The 12,790-nt window shown below is 39.9% G+C and overlaps 1 protein-coding gene across 1 annotated transcript in view; it reads left to right on the forward strand.

Moving 5' to 3' along the window:
• Nucleotides 1-12,790, forward strand: part of LOC139729948 (histone-lysine N-methyltransferase 2C-like) — an 82,863-nt gene that overhangs the window by 34,063 nt on the left and 36,010 nt on the right. Inside the window, exons 22-34 of the mRNA XM_071640869.1 lie at nt 116-294; nt 1,496-1,711; nt 2,339-2,473; nt 3,043-3,174; nt 3,857-3,969; nt 5,321-5,542; nt 7,045-7,165; nt 7,492-7,638; nt 8,300-8,401; nt 9,182-9,416; nt 9,858-10,057; nt 10,421-10,494; nt 12,091-12,141. Coding sequence (XP_071496970.1) covers nt 116-294; nt 1,496-1,711; nt 2,339-2,473; nt 3,043-3,174; nt 3,857-3,969; nt 5,321-5,542; nt 7,045-7,165; nt 7,492-7,638; nt 8,300-8,401; nt 9,182-9,416; nt 9,858-10,057; nt 10,421-10,494; nt 12,091-12,141 — 1,927 coding nt within the window. The remainder of the gene's footprint in view (nt 1-115; nt 295-1,495; nt 1,712-2,338; nt 2,474-3,042; nt 3,175-3,856; nt 3,970-5,320; nt 5,543-7,044; nt 7,166-7,491; nt 7,639-8,299; nt 8,402-9,181; nt 9,417-9,857; nt 10,058-10,420; nt 10,495-12,090; nt 12,142-12,790) is intronic.

Consider the following 12,790-nt stretch of genomic DNA (forward strand, 5'->3'; position numbering starts at 1 on the left):
GTCTATGGGAAGTGCTCGATGTACCAATATCAGCCTGTCTTTAACAGGTCAAGCTCAGGAGTTTCCCATTACACTATACATTTTATTATTAATGTCTCCTTTTTTTTTTGCGCAGGTGGTTACATGCGATCTGTGATGGCATGTACACAGAGGATGAAGTGGAGCGAGCCATGGACAAGGGCTACATCTGTCTTCTATGCAGACCGCTCTTTCCGGAGCCAGAACCTCAGCTTCCAGAACCCAGCCATGAAGATCCAACTCCCAAAGTACCCAAACTAGCAATAAAGGAACCAGGTAAGGCAGGAGAGGCCATTAGGATTGCGTGATATATGTAGATTCACTTTTATGTTGATAGTGCAATTCATCTCACCATCTTCTCTGATTCATGCCACATGTGTGACCGTGTATCACAAAATCAACAAACAAAAAGTTGCACCCTGGGAACACTCAAAAAAGATGAAACTGGTCACCCAAGTCAATCTTGAGTTTTTCATATTCTCTGAAATAGCTGTTCTTCTACATTATTCCTAAGTTTGGGATAATGAAATGAATTGGAAAGTGTGTTTTCAGCAGATTTTCTACAACCCTTTTCTTGTAGAGTAATGTGATCAGGTACGTCGTAGAAGCCCCTTTTCATTTCTTGAAAATCCTTTGCACACTCTTCACTGCCAACTCTATTAAGGACTTTTCAAAGGATAATGCTACTGCTTTGAAAGTGGGCATTAATCATGGACAGAATGTGTTCATAGAGCTTGCTCAATTTCAGCTTAATCTAATAATCCCTTCATTGTTGTTGCTCCAGGGTTTACATCCTGTTTTTTTGTCCCATTCATCACACAGCTAGCACGGCTTGGTAAAGATTAAATGCTTGAATAGACCCTGTAATTCAGAGCCTCTTTTTCTCAGTTTACGCTTTTCCAGAGTGTGTGCTTTCTTTAGTATTTAGATAGGACAGGAGAGTCCATTTAAAATGAGTTATACATCATTTTTTAGCTTAGAGTTTGCTCTTTCAGGCTCTGCCCTTAACTAAAAATCTATGGATGGGGACTTTTTGTTGGCTTTGTGATGCAGGGTCACATATATATTTTGCACGTTCCTAGATGATATATTTGAGTTATTCTATGCTGATGATTGTGAAGTAGTATCTCTAGTTAGTGGTATTGCTGTGCTCATGATGCATTGAATGCAGGTCAGTAATGTTCTACATGCATTTATCAGTAATCAATCTTCTTTTATGTTATCTTGTATCTTACAGTAATATGCATTTATACTGCAGTGATTTTTTTTAGAGCTATGTAGATATAAAGTATTTGAGATACCCTAAAATCTGTGAGCCACCCAAACTTTCTCTCTCATTGTAAGCATCCAAACTTGTAAAGAATGAAATATGAAGAAAAATACAGTATGATAGAGGAGGATGCATGCACAACTTTGTGAGGTAACGTTTCGTACGTTTTTCAACTCAGTTTATATTTACTTTTGTTTCCTCAACAAGAAGTCAGCAAACAGTTCTCGGTGGAGGGGGTGAGTCTGACCGAAAGTGGCTTCAAGCAGATCAGCAGCCTGGCCATGGCGCGCACCCACAAGAGGTCCCGCAGGAGATCGAGCATTAAGATCGGCAGCCTGGCCCTGCTGAGGAGCCTGGCGGACCCCAACTCGGAGATCTCCAAGATTGCCGATCAGGAGTACGATCCGGAAGGTCTTGGGAGAGGTAAGGGGGTCTATCTCTGCCATTTTACATATCTCTCTCATCTGTCACCATACTTTCATTGATTTCACATGGGGGGGGGGGGGTGGGGGATAGAGAAATCGTCAAGAAAAAGAACAAAACAAAGCAACCTGAAGCAGGTTGATTTTGTCACGTTTTCTTATTGTTGCAGGCAGTTGCCAGATAATACTTCATGAATGATACATTGCACATGTACCATGTCACATTTCTCTAATGTTGGGCCTGTTTGTCATTAATAATGTACGATTTAATATGATGTGAATGAGATTATGGAACATTCATTTCTGTCTCTTCCAAACAAAGAGGTTTTAAAGGGTCATCCAGTATATGTGACATTGACACATCCACATTATTGAAATATGTAAATATGAAGTTGCCATGACATCTCTGCATCTTGGTAAAATCACAAATATGTTCAAAAAGATCCGAATAGAGTGATTTCAAAGAACAATTCCCAACACCCAAAGAGTTGTTATTTTTTCCTGAGAGGCAGGGGCCTGGAAGGCCAGGTCTTTAGTTAGTGTTAATCCTTCTTATCAGTTGTGGATTTAGTGCTTGACCAACACTGGCATTTTTTTTTTGTGTGTATGTGACAATGTCATTGTTTAGATCCCGATACCTGGAAGGGACCTAGTCACTTCGATCGACATGAGAGCAGCGGAGGAGAAGGAAAGCATCACCACCACCACCACCACCACCACCATGACAAGAAGAAGTCGAAGCACAGAACAGCGCTGAGACCGGGTGAGATTTCGCGCGTGGCAATCCATATAAAAGATGTCATGTGTTTGCTCCATCTGTGTGTTTTTCTCCTAGTTAGCATGAATGTTTCTTGATGTCTGTGCAATAAAAAAATTAATGAATGAATAAAATAATGTGCTATTTAAAAATGATTAGAACAAAGATATGAAAGGTGGTGATTTTTTTTTTTTTTCATTCTGTTGTTTTGGTGAAGCTTCAGTCGTTTATTCAAGGTAGAGGATATCATTTAAATCCGCAGGGAACTTTCAGATCTAACATTTATGGAGCGTATTCATATAGAACCGTGCTTTTGCTGTCCCTTGATCAGCTTTGTAAGCACATAGGTTTTAACACCAGAATGATTACACAATTGAACATTGAGGAAAATTGTTGTATAAAAATGTTCATTTGTCACTGAGAGTAACTACAGAATGATTTACTGCAAATCTGAATGAGAATTTAACTGCAGAAACAGAAAGCCATATGTCATGCTGAATTAATGGAAAGGCTTCTGATGCTATGCAGTTATTGGATCGAGTCATTTGAGCGTTATTTGCTGTGTCATCCTGTAGGTGTTGGTGGCTTCATAGCCAAGCCAAGGGGCTTTCATTCACACAAGGAAAACACAATGGCTTCCATCAGCAGAAGCTTATCAGAAGGGGGAGCTACAGAGTCCATGGATACCTCACGGGAGATCTCTGATGGTGAGCTCTTTTACCATCATTTTTTGTGTCCAGTGTATACTTAAGCCATGTCAACTCAGTGCTGATACCTTTCCTCATAGTTCTTTGTAGCAAAACTGATTTATGTTTATGTTAAAACCTCTGACATCAATATTATTCAACTGCTTACAAAGCAAAGGCAGCTGTTACCGTTTCATAAATACTTTAATTGATCAATAGCTTGATCATTTTTGACTAGCAGTTGATTGTTTTCATATCACAGTGTCTAGAGCATGATCATTTCTAATTGACAATTGACTATATTCATATCACAGTGTTTAGAGCACATATAACATAACACTGGGCTACTGCAATGAAAGCCAATACAGTTAAGGGCATGACTCAATGTGTCAAAATGCTACCACATGTAGCTATGAGTTCTGATATGCAATTGTATACATGTTTGTTACAAATGTGAAGATTCCAGTAGAGTAGATATAGCATAAACTCTTCATCTTGTAAATGCATGCTTATCTAAGTCAATTTGCTAGGACTATCACATATGCTCTTAGACTTCGATATCATGATTTCTGAAGTACTTCTGTTCACCAGTTTTTCTCAATAAACTTTGTTACTCTGGTACACCAACAACAACAAAAACGAAGGAAAAAAACATCTACTATTTTGCCTCTTAACAAAAGCCTCTTTCAATCTTATATTTTAGTCCTTCAAAGAGCTCATTCACTCGGTGAAGACACTCATTTTGAGAAGGTGAAAAAGAGGAAAAGATCACGGAAGAGAAGCCAGCTTGAAAACCAGTTTCCATTCTACCTTCAGGTTTGTATTCATATAACTATATATCATGCTGTGTAGCGTGTGCTGTGTTCATGGGCAGTTTGATTAAAAAAAGAAACAGTTTGATTTTTCCCCCAGCGAACCAGGTATTGGCAATGCTATATCAAAATGGGAACTCCAAAAATGTGAAGAATGTGAGGTATGTTAATCTTGATATAGACTAAGACATCAGTTGCCTATAAGTGCATTAATCTTTAATGTCGTGTATTGCATGGCAAGATCAAGATCAGTCAGTATGAATTTGTTTTTGATTCTCAAAAGCCACCATTTTGTTTAAGTAACCATTGTTTTCAAACCATAGTTGACACTGCAGGAAATAATTGTCTTAGGCCAAAAAAAAAAAAATGTTGCATTGGCGTAACATGAGATTTTCAAATAGGGTCGGTCGGGCGGATTTTTTTTTTTTTTTTTTTTTGCTACCTGCATTTTACGTGTAAAACTCGTGCTCAGCTCAGTAAACAGTTACAACTGCTGCACCGAATGTGCTGTGTTCATCTATTCTACAAATCATTTATGAGGCCGATATTACTGGAATTATACCCCTTCACAGAATTTAAAGATGTTGAAATCCCTATCCTGAATGTTTTTACTTCATATTTTACTATTTTGACTTAGATAAGATAGATGCAAATTGACCCATATGTACGATCTTTTCATCGCACACGGCGATCTCTATTACAGTCCCACATATACAGATTCGTGTAAGTTCTCCACACAAGAAACCTATGGCAAAACTGTGCACAATACATCGCAGTCTGAATGCTACGTATACACTGAATAAATCTTGTTAGAGTACGTGTCCGTGTTGGAAACAGATGACGTACTGATCAAGGAAGGCTTATGCGAGGCGCTAGATCTCTCCCTCGTACATCCGATATCCCCAGAGCCGTTTCCACTTCCGGATTTGTGCGATCGCGATCGCAATCAACAAGATATTTGATATCGATAGCAAAAAAAAATAATAAAAAAACATGGGGTCGGCGGAATTTTTAGGGTCGGGCGGGTTACGCCAATGCAACAATTTTTTTTTTTTGGCCTTACGTAAACTGGGGAGGAGGTACTACTCGTAATGGGTCAGTGGCATTAGGATGCCCGCATCAAACCTGTTTTCCCCAATTTTTGTCCATTTTGTGCACATTACCTGCCCGTGTGACAAGATTGAAAAGTTTAGTTATTGCGTTTCTATTCCAATCATGGCCTCCTGTCTGTCTTTGATATTCTTGTTGTTGATGTTGCTCTCATGTAACTCATCTCTATGACAGATGGATGCACATGGCAGGCATGCTCATACCATCCTAAATACTAAATTGTACGTAATTTCATGTCTAAACAGGAGGCATTTTTCGGCAAGTCATTACTGGACTCCAGCAAGGAGAAGCAGACTGTGAACACGACCCTTGACATTTCCGACGAGGAGACGAAGCAGCCGCCAGCCCAAGAGCACAAAGACACTGAAATACTGAAAGTCTCTTCCACTGTCGACCAGAAATCAACAGCAACGGCAACAGGGGGAGACACAAGCAAGCAGCCCCAACAAAATCAGGCAGAGGTGAGAGCACCTCTTCTTCCTGTTTTAGACTCTTGAAACATGAATGTGTATTTCTCCAACAACAGCAAGAAGAAGATATCTTGGGTTGTAGACTACATGTTTGATTGTATAATGTTCTTGTAAGGAACTTTATGTTGTAAAAGACAGCGCCATGTGTGAGCATGCATGTGTTGTGAGAAGAAGCTTTTTTTTATTTCTTGTGACTAATATATTGCACTTGTAGGTCCTTTTTATGCCTCCGCAACGAAGTGGCCGGAGGCATTATGTTTTCGGGTCATCCGTCCGTCCGTCCGTCCGTCCGTCCGTCCGTACGTCCGTACGTCCGTACGTCTGTACGTCCGTCCGTACGTCCGTCCGTCCCGTTTTGTTTTTGTCGATATCTCAAGAACCGTGTGGTGGTTTTACATCAAACTTGGTATGAGGGTATATCCTTGGGGGATGATACTTTGTGTGGATTTTAAGGTCACAGGGTCAAAGGTCAAAGGTCACAGGTTATTTTGTGAAAAAAAAATTGAAATTTCATGTTTTTCTCCATATCTCGCAAATGGTTCAAGGTATCTTCATGGAACTTAGTATATATGCTTGTACCGATGGGCAGTGATTATCTAGGGAAGTTGGGGTCATGGGTCAAAGGTCAGGGGGTCAAAGGTCAAGGTCAACTCCTCAAAATATCACTACTTTCCTTAAAATGCAATATGCCTGAAGGGTTTTTTTTTTTTCAAACTTGATGTATGGCATGTATTACCCAATATATATTTTTGGGGAAGTTTCTTGCCAAAAGGTCAAAGGTCAAAAGGTAAAAGGTCAAGTGAAAGTGCTAAATTGCACTTTTTCCTCCATATCTCGAAAGTAACTCAAGGTATCGTCATGAAACTTACATATTTATGCATGTTCAACCTAACAGTGATTCTCTTTGGAACTGTGAGATCAAAGGTCAAAGGCCAGGTTTAGATAATGCTATTTTCCCATTTGATACTGAAATTATGCTTTTTCTCAATACCTTGACAATTACTCAATGCATAGACTTATAAAAGGGTCAAAAGTCAAGTAAAAATCATCAGTTCCCCAAATACCTGCACTCTGACATTTTAATCATTCATCCAATTGAACCTAGTTCTAGAAAAAGTGAACATTCAGCACATTTGTGTCAAACCTGTCATTTTAATATTTTGCCAATTGTGTGAAACTGTCATCACACATTGTCAAGACATTGTACTATAGACCTATTAGGAGAACCATGCATTATGGCGGAGGCATATCAGTAGCCGTAGCGATATATCTAGTTATTTCTTATGTCTTCCTTCTTTTTAAAAAAATTGAATTCAAAGTACCTCTGGAGGTTCATGTGGTACAGATGTTGGGACAGGTATGCATCTGAACCAGCTTTTTTTCTTTCTTTTTTTTTCTTTTTTTTAACTCCATTGGCTTGCCACTATTGGATAAGCAATTTTCAGCAGCTTTTTTTTCTACATTTTTTTTTACTTAACTTTTGTTTTTCTTTCTTTCAGGCAAACAGCGCTGCAGATGGAGCAGGTGATCTCGGGTCTGGCGAGGACCCCCTCAATTTTCTGCCCCAAGAGGAGCTCCTGGGAATGCTCATTGGGGATGGCCTGGGCAAAAATGGAGAGAGTGAGTGAAAAAATGGTTCCAGTCTAGTCTGGCAGAGTGATGCCCAATCATAGTGACCTGCTGAATACACCTGTAATGTTCCAAATACTTTTGCAACCCTTTTCACAAAATGTAAGTGTTTGATAAAGGAACCAGTGTGGTAATCATACTGGTGGAATTGTACGATGAAAAAACTAATGTGAAAGTAACAGATATTTGTGTAGAGTTGTTTTGAAGGTCTAGGAGGTTGCTGTACTTGCTAGTACGGGGGAGAAATAACCAAAGACAAGACAAAAGGATAGGATATACATGCTGAACTCTTTCGATCGGTGGTGTTGGCATTCCAGGTTTAGACATCGACGGCATCGATGCCGAAGCCCCACAGACAAGTACTGCTGAGCATAACGGCCCAACGACGCAGGCTGCCTCAACCTCAGATCACATGAATGACCTGGACTCGCTCCTGTCGTACAACCTTCAAATTGTCCCTGATGGTACGTTACATGTCTCTTACGTCCAATCTGAAACTTGTCTGAAACTAGGAATAGCAAGCCTAATTATATGTCTTATTTTCTTCACTTCTGCTTGTCAAAAAGATGTAATCCTTGTCTGTTAGAGTAAAATGTTGCAAAAACAAAGTTAAACCATGTGATAACTGGTCATCGGTCAAGCCCCAAGTTACATATCCGAATTATCAGTATTTAAATCTCATAGACATACTCATAATTTGCGCAGTTTCAAGGACACTCTTCTCTTACAAATTCCAACACGTAAAACTAAAGTAACATTGGGAGGCAGAGCATTTCCCTGTGCAGCTCCCAAACTCTGGAATTAGAAGTCCAGAAATCCCCAACTGTAGCAGTCTTTAAATCACGACTCCAAACACATCTTTTCATTTAACTGTTCATCATCAAGCACATCAGAAGCTTTTGCAGTGCAGAAGAATATATGTCTATAGGTTTTGTGCTTTATAAATTGATATATTATTATTATTATTATAACTGAGCTGCAATTCTCGAATTAATCAAACTTTTGCTCTTGTTTGTCCCATGTACTGATTCCCGTGTTGGTAGCATGTTGAGTGTGATCTGTGGCATGTATACTTGGTTTATTACTCATCGTTGGTAAATATGATGTGTGTTTGTCACCTGGCAGATCTAGCACACATAGACAGCAAGGAAGTGGAAGATCTCTTCTCCGGAGTGCTGAGTCCTGAGGGACATCACAATGCGGGGGCTACAAGCACCCCTACACCAGGTAAGTTCATTTTCACTGTGAGTCAAAGAGTAAAAGCCACCAGCAGTCCAGCTGTGGTGGGTATGAGGCAGACAATGACTTTGTCCTCTTTTGTTCACCAGGCGTAGGTGAGAATGTGTGTTTCAGTGGTTCAAGCCAAGTGTCATTTTAATGGTAATTTGCCATCGTTAATGGCATGCCAGACTTTACATTCTTGCAAGTTGTCAGCCTTGTTTTCTTATCTAGGTGCAACTTCAACTAATTCAGCAAAGAGAGTTAGTTCTCTGTGTATAAAGTTGGTAGTACATGACTGGTTTGTCAGTGTAGACGGCCTAGATGCTGTGAAAGCAAAAAGGGGTTACCGTATGTTTCCCTTCCTAAATCTTCTTTACATCCTTAACTGGCCACGCAAACTGACCGACATGCTTATTGGAGCCTTAATCTTCTCTGAAAATTATCAGTGCAGAGTGTACAAAGTATAAGAATGCTGAGGTGGGACATCAATATACCATGCATGTTTGATTCATCGCATAAAACTTATTTACTCACAGACTATATGTTCCCATTAATCTCTGGCATGAGTGGTCTCTCTTTAATATATTTTAGGCCTACAAGAAATTCAACCTAAGCAACTTTATGTGCACATATTGTGATGCCAGGGTCACATGTAAATGTAAAGTTTTCTTTGATGAAAAATTTTCTTAGCGCACCATCTTTCTGTTTAGGAACCCACGGAAAGATTTTTTTTTTTTTTTTTTAACAATTTCATGTCATGTTGTTTCCATTTTGATTTGAAAACAGCTGCTGATGGTACAGCCGCAACCACAGCTTCGACCGCCCCACAACAATCTCAACAGACCCCTCAGGAGGCCCAGCAGCAACAGCCGCCACCACCACCACCTCCACCACTGCCACCACAACAGCCGCAACCTCAGCAGCAGCAACAGCAGCCGCCGATGCAGAAACAGACATTGCCACACCTGCCTCTGACACAACAGCTTGTACAAGCTGCTACTGTCGGCCACCAGGTTTCCAGGTAAGTAATCATCTTTGTTGATTTGTTGAAGTTAAGTGAACAGGACATTGAATTCTACTTAACCCGTTACATGCTTTGTTTGCCTATTGACAAGCACTCTGCAGTGCTTTCTTTGCTGAAAGGCACGGATGTCTTGAAACGAGTTGCCGGTGAATAGAGATTATATAATCCCTATATTCCCTATGGCCTTCTTGGTTGACTGAGGCACAATGCTATGCTTGAATAGGCTAGCTAACTTTACAACTAGATCAAGTTGAGAGGAATTACTGAACACTAATGAAAAAGTTCTTCAAGTGAAGCTTAGTGCCTGGGCACCTGAAGGATTAAGAAACAAGAACAAAAACGACTTGGCTCTGCTGCTGATGCACCTGCACTTAGTTGAATTTTTCTGATAGGAATTGCTTATATTAATCTTGTGACATTGTACTCCCCTCCTCCCAGCCCTGCCTTCAGTCCTGACTTCGCTGAGCCCCCAAGCCCATGGTCCAGTGGGGCAGGGGATGGAGACAGCGAGACGCTGTCCTACAATCAGCGCAACATCAAGAAGTGGGAGAAGGATGAACCGCTAGGTGACCAGGCCACCATATCACCAGTGCTCTATGCAAACATCAATTATCCCGACCTGAAGAAGGACTTTCCAGGTGACACTTGATTGTTTGTCTCTCATTTCTAACTGTGCTGTTGCATATTCACACTATTACTTCACATCTTCAACGTCCACTTCAACCATTCTGTTATATCTTGCTTGTAACCTGGTGCTTTGTGTGTAAAATTGAGACATAACACCATGCAGACAGGTTAGATAGGGTGTTTTACATGTGTACCATATATCTACTATTTTGGCTCAGTGTCTTGGGGGGGTTAAATGAAACTCTTGTTCATTGTTTTATGGCACATATTGATTACTCTGCTGCGTGTCTGGTATCAAATTTGTGCAACTTTCATGATTTTTATCCCTCAGTCTTGAGGTTGATTTCTTCTTCTCATTACCTATTTTATTTCAGATTGGCCATCACGTGCCAAGCAGATTGCCAAACTGTGGAGAAAAGCGGGCTCGTTGAACAAGAAACCATTCCTGGTGAGTAGAACATTTCTTGCTCTATTCTGTCCCAACCGAGTTGGAATGTGAATCTCACTTTACAGCTGAGTAAACCGAACTCCTTCCTTCCCATCCTAATCACTATGAGTGTGTGTGTGTGTGTATACATGTGCACTTCACTTGTTACATTCCAAAAAAGGACATTCATGGCAACATGCAAACCCTTGTGCAGTGCAAAGCAATTTTTACCAGTGTGTGTATGGGATGTGATGTTGAATATGTTACAAATATAATATGAGTGTTGTCGGACTAATGCTTCCTAGTTTAGGCCTGGGTAACAGCCTTCTCAATAGATATGTGAATTTCAGTTGTTATGAGGAGAAAAACCTGTGTTTGACACTGCAGTTCTCAATGGCAAAAATACCAAAGATAGGTATTAGCAGGTTATATATGCTGCATTTCTTTGCAAGCATGTGCATGTATGAAAAATATTGAAGAAACTGAAATTTTCATGCATTTCATGTGACATGAAACTAGCACAAAAAAAAAGCATGCAAATTTTTTGTTTGATACATATGTAATACTGTTTTAGATATTAATTGTGTGGAATTGAAAACACATGGAATTTATCTTTAACCTGGCCGAGCGCGACAAATTATTCTCGAAAATTTCTGCTTTTTTAGTATGTACCTAATGAGACTGAAATCAGATACCTTATTCTATAGTTTTTGTGTACATGCTTGTACGAGACACTGACACACAGTATCACATATTGTTTCTGAAAAGGAAGCAAAAAAGCATCATACTTGCAGAAGAGTTAAAAAGATAGAGTCACATTAGGCCTAAGTTAGTTTCCTTTTATGTCTTCATTCATTAAAGAAAACAACATGCTCTTCATTGCCATTGTAAAATGAAGAAACTCAGTTTTCAGGGGTGTCTTTCAAAATATGGAGGAAAATTTTTTGTAATTTCTTTTCTTTTTCAGCATTCTGTTGTCCAACTTGTTACATTCAGCATCAATGCTATATTACATCATCAACAAAGGAGATAACTAAATGAGAATAACACAAACAATTATCTAGTCAAAGCCCTTGATGCATCAGTTTTGTTTTTTTCTTTTTTTTTCCATATAGGTAAGTAGAGGCAAGTATTTATCAGGGAGATATAAATTTCTGATATGGCACATCAAGTGGCCAATGGCAGAGACCAAATTCATGAGGTTTGCTCCAATTCCCCAGGCCAGGCCAATTGCTTCTTGTTGACTATTTGCATGACAAAACCCAATGTGTATATTACCATACGGCAAAAAGCTGTTGTGCTGTATTTGAGTTTAGTTGTCTATACCAGTCCACCTATTCCATTGTATGTTGCTTGAGTCAACAGCTTCATTTCCTGTATTACTATCTTCAGTTGCGACACCATTTTCCCCCCTTCCCCCATCAGAATACCCTTACATGTTCATAATCACTTGTGCCAACAAGGCGCTTATTGGCTCCAACAAAAGACACGTATGCATCTTAGCAGGTGTTGCCCATGTACGGAATGTAAACTATCATGCATGTTCACCAGCAACCATTGTGATAAGCATGTGCCGGCTCTCGGCTCCCCCACTTTTTTTTCCCCTCCCCTTTGCAGCAACGGGCCCGGGAGAACCGAGCATCGCAGCGAATTAAGGAAGCCCAGAAGGTATGCCTACTTCGCTCTGTCCAATTCACATCCCTTCTTGCTCTTGCTCCATGGCTCACCTCCAAATTCCAATACCATATTCATGACAATACCCATGTCACTGCTGTTGGGTGCTAATTCCAAGTGTTCAAAAGCTTAAAGCAGGCCTTTTACAAGTTTCATGCTGTTGAAATATGTCATTGAAGAACATGAAGGGCAAACATTCATCACAAACCGTGCATCAGTGCTGGTAAATTCTCCTTAGATGCCAAACCATGTCCTGATTATTCTCACTCTTCTGCATGTTTGGGCAATGAGAAAACAATAATGGACATGAATTATATTGACAATTTTTTTTGTGTTACATTATGCATGTAGAGTTGTTGACTGTAATGGTGCAATCACACAATTGTTCACCCAGCATATTTCAGTGTTCATTTACTGTTTCCCCTCTATCATAAAATATTCAGTGCATGTGCCAATGCTTAGTGAGTTGCATACTGTGAAACAATTTCTACAATCCTTTGTCTTGTTCACCTAAGAATGGACTCTAATCATTTGGTCATATGATAAATACTAGTATCAAGAGATTCTTGTTTTGACGCCTCCGCCACAGAGTGTTGCCGGAGGCATTATGTATTTGGGTTGACCATCCGTCCGTCTGTCCATC

This window comes from Diadema antillarum, unplaced genomic scaffold (assembly GCF_040938485.1).
Source record: "Diadema antillarum isolate AM-2024a unplaced genomic scaffold, OU_Dant_1.0 seq00000271_RagTag, whole genome shotgun sequence".
Lineage (NCBI taxonomy): Eukaryota > Metazoa > Echinodermata > Echinoidea > Diadematoida > Diadematidae > Diadema > Diadema antillarum.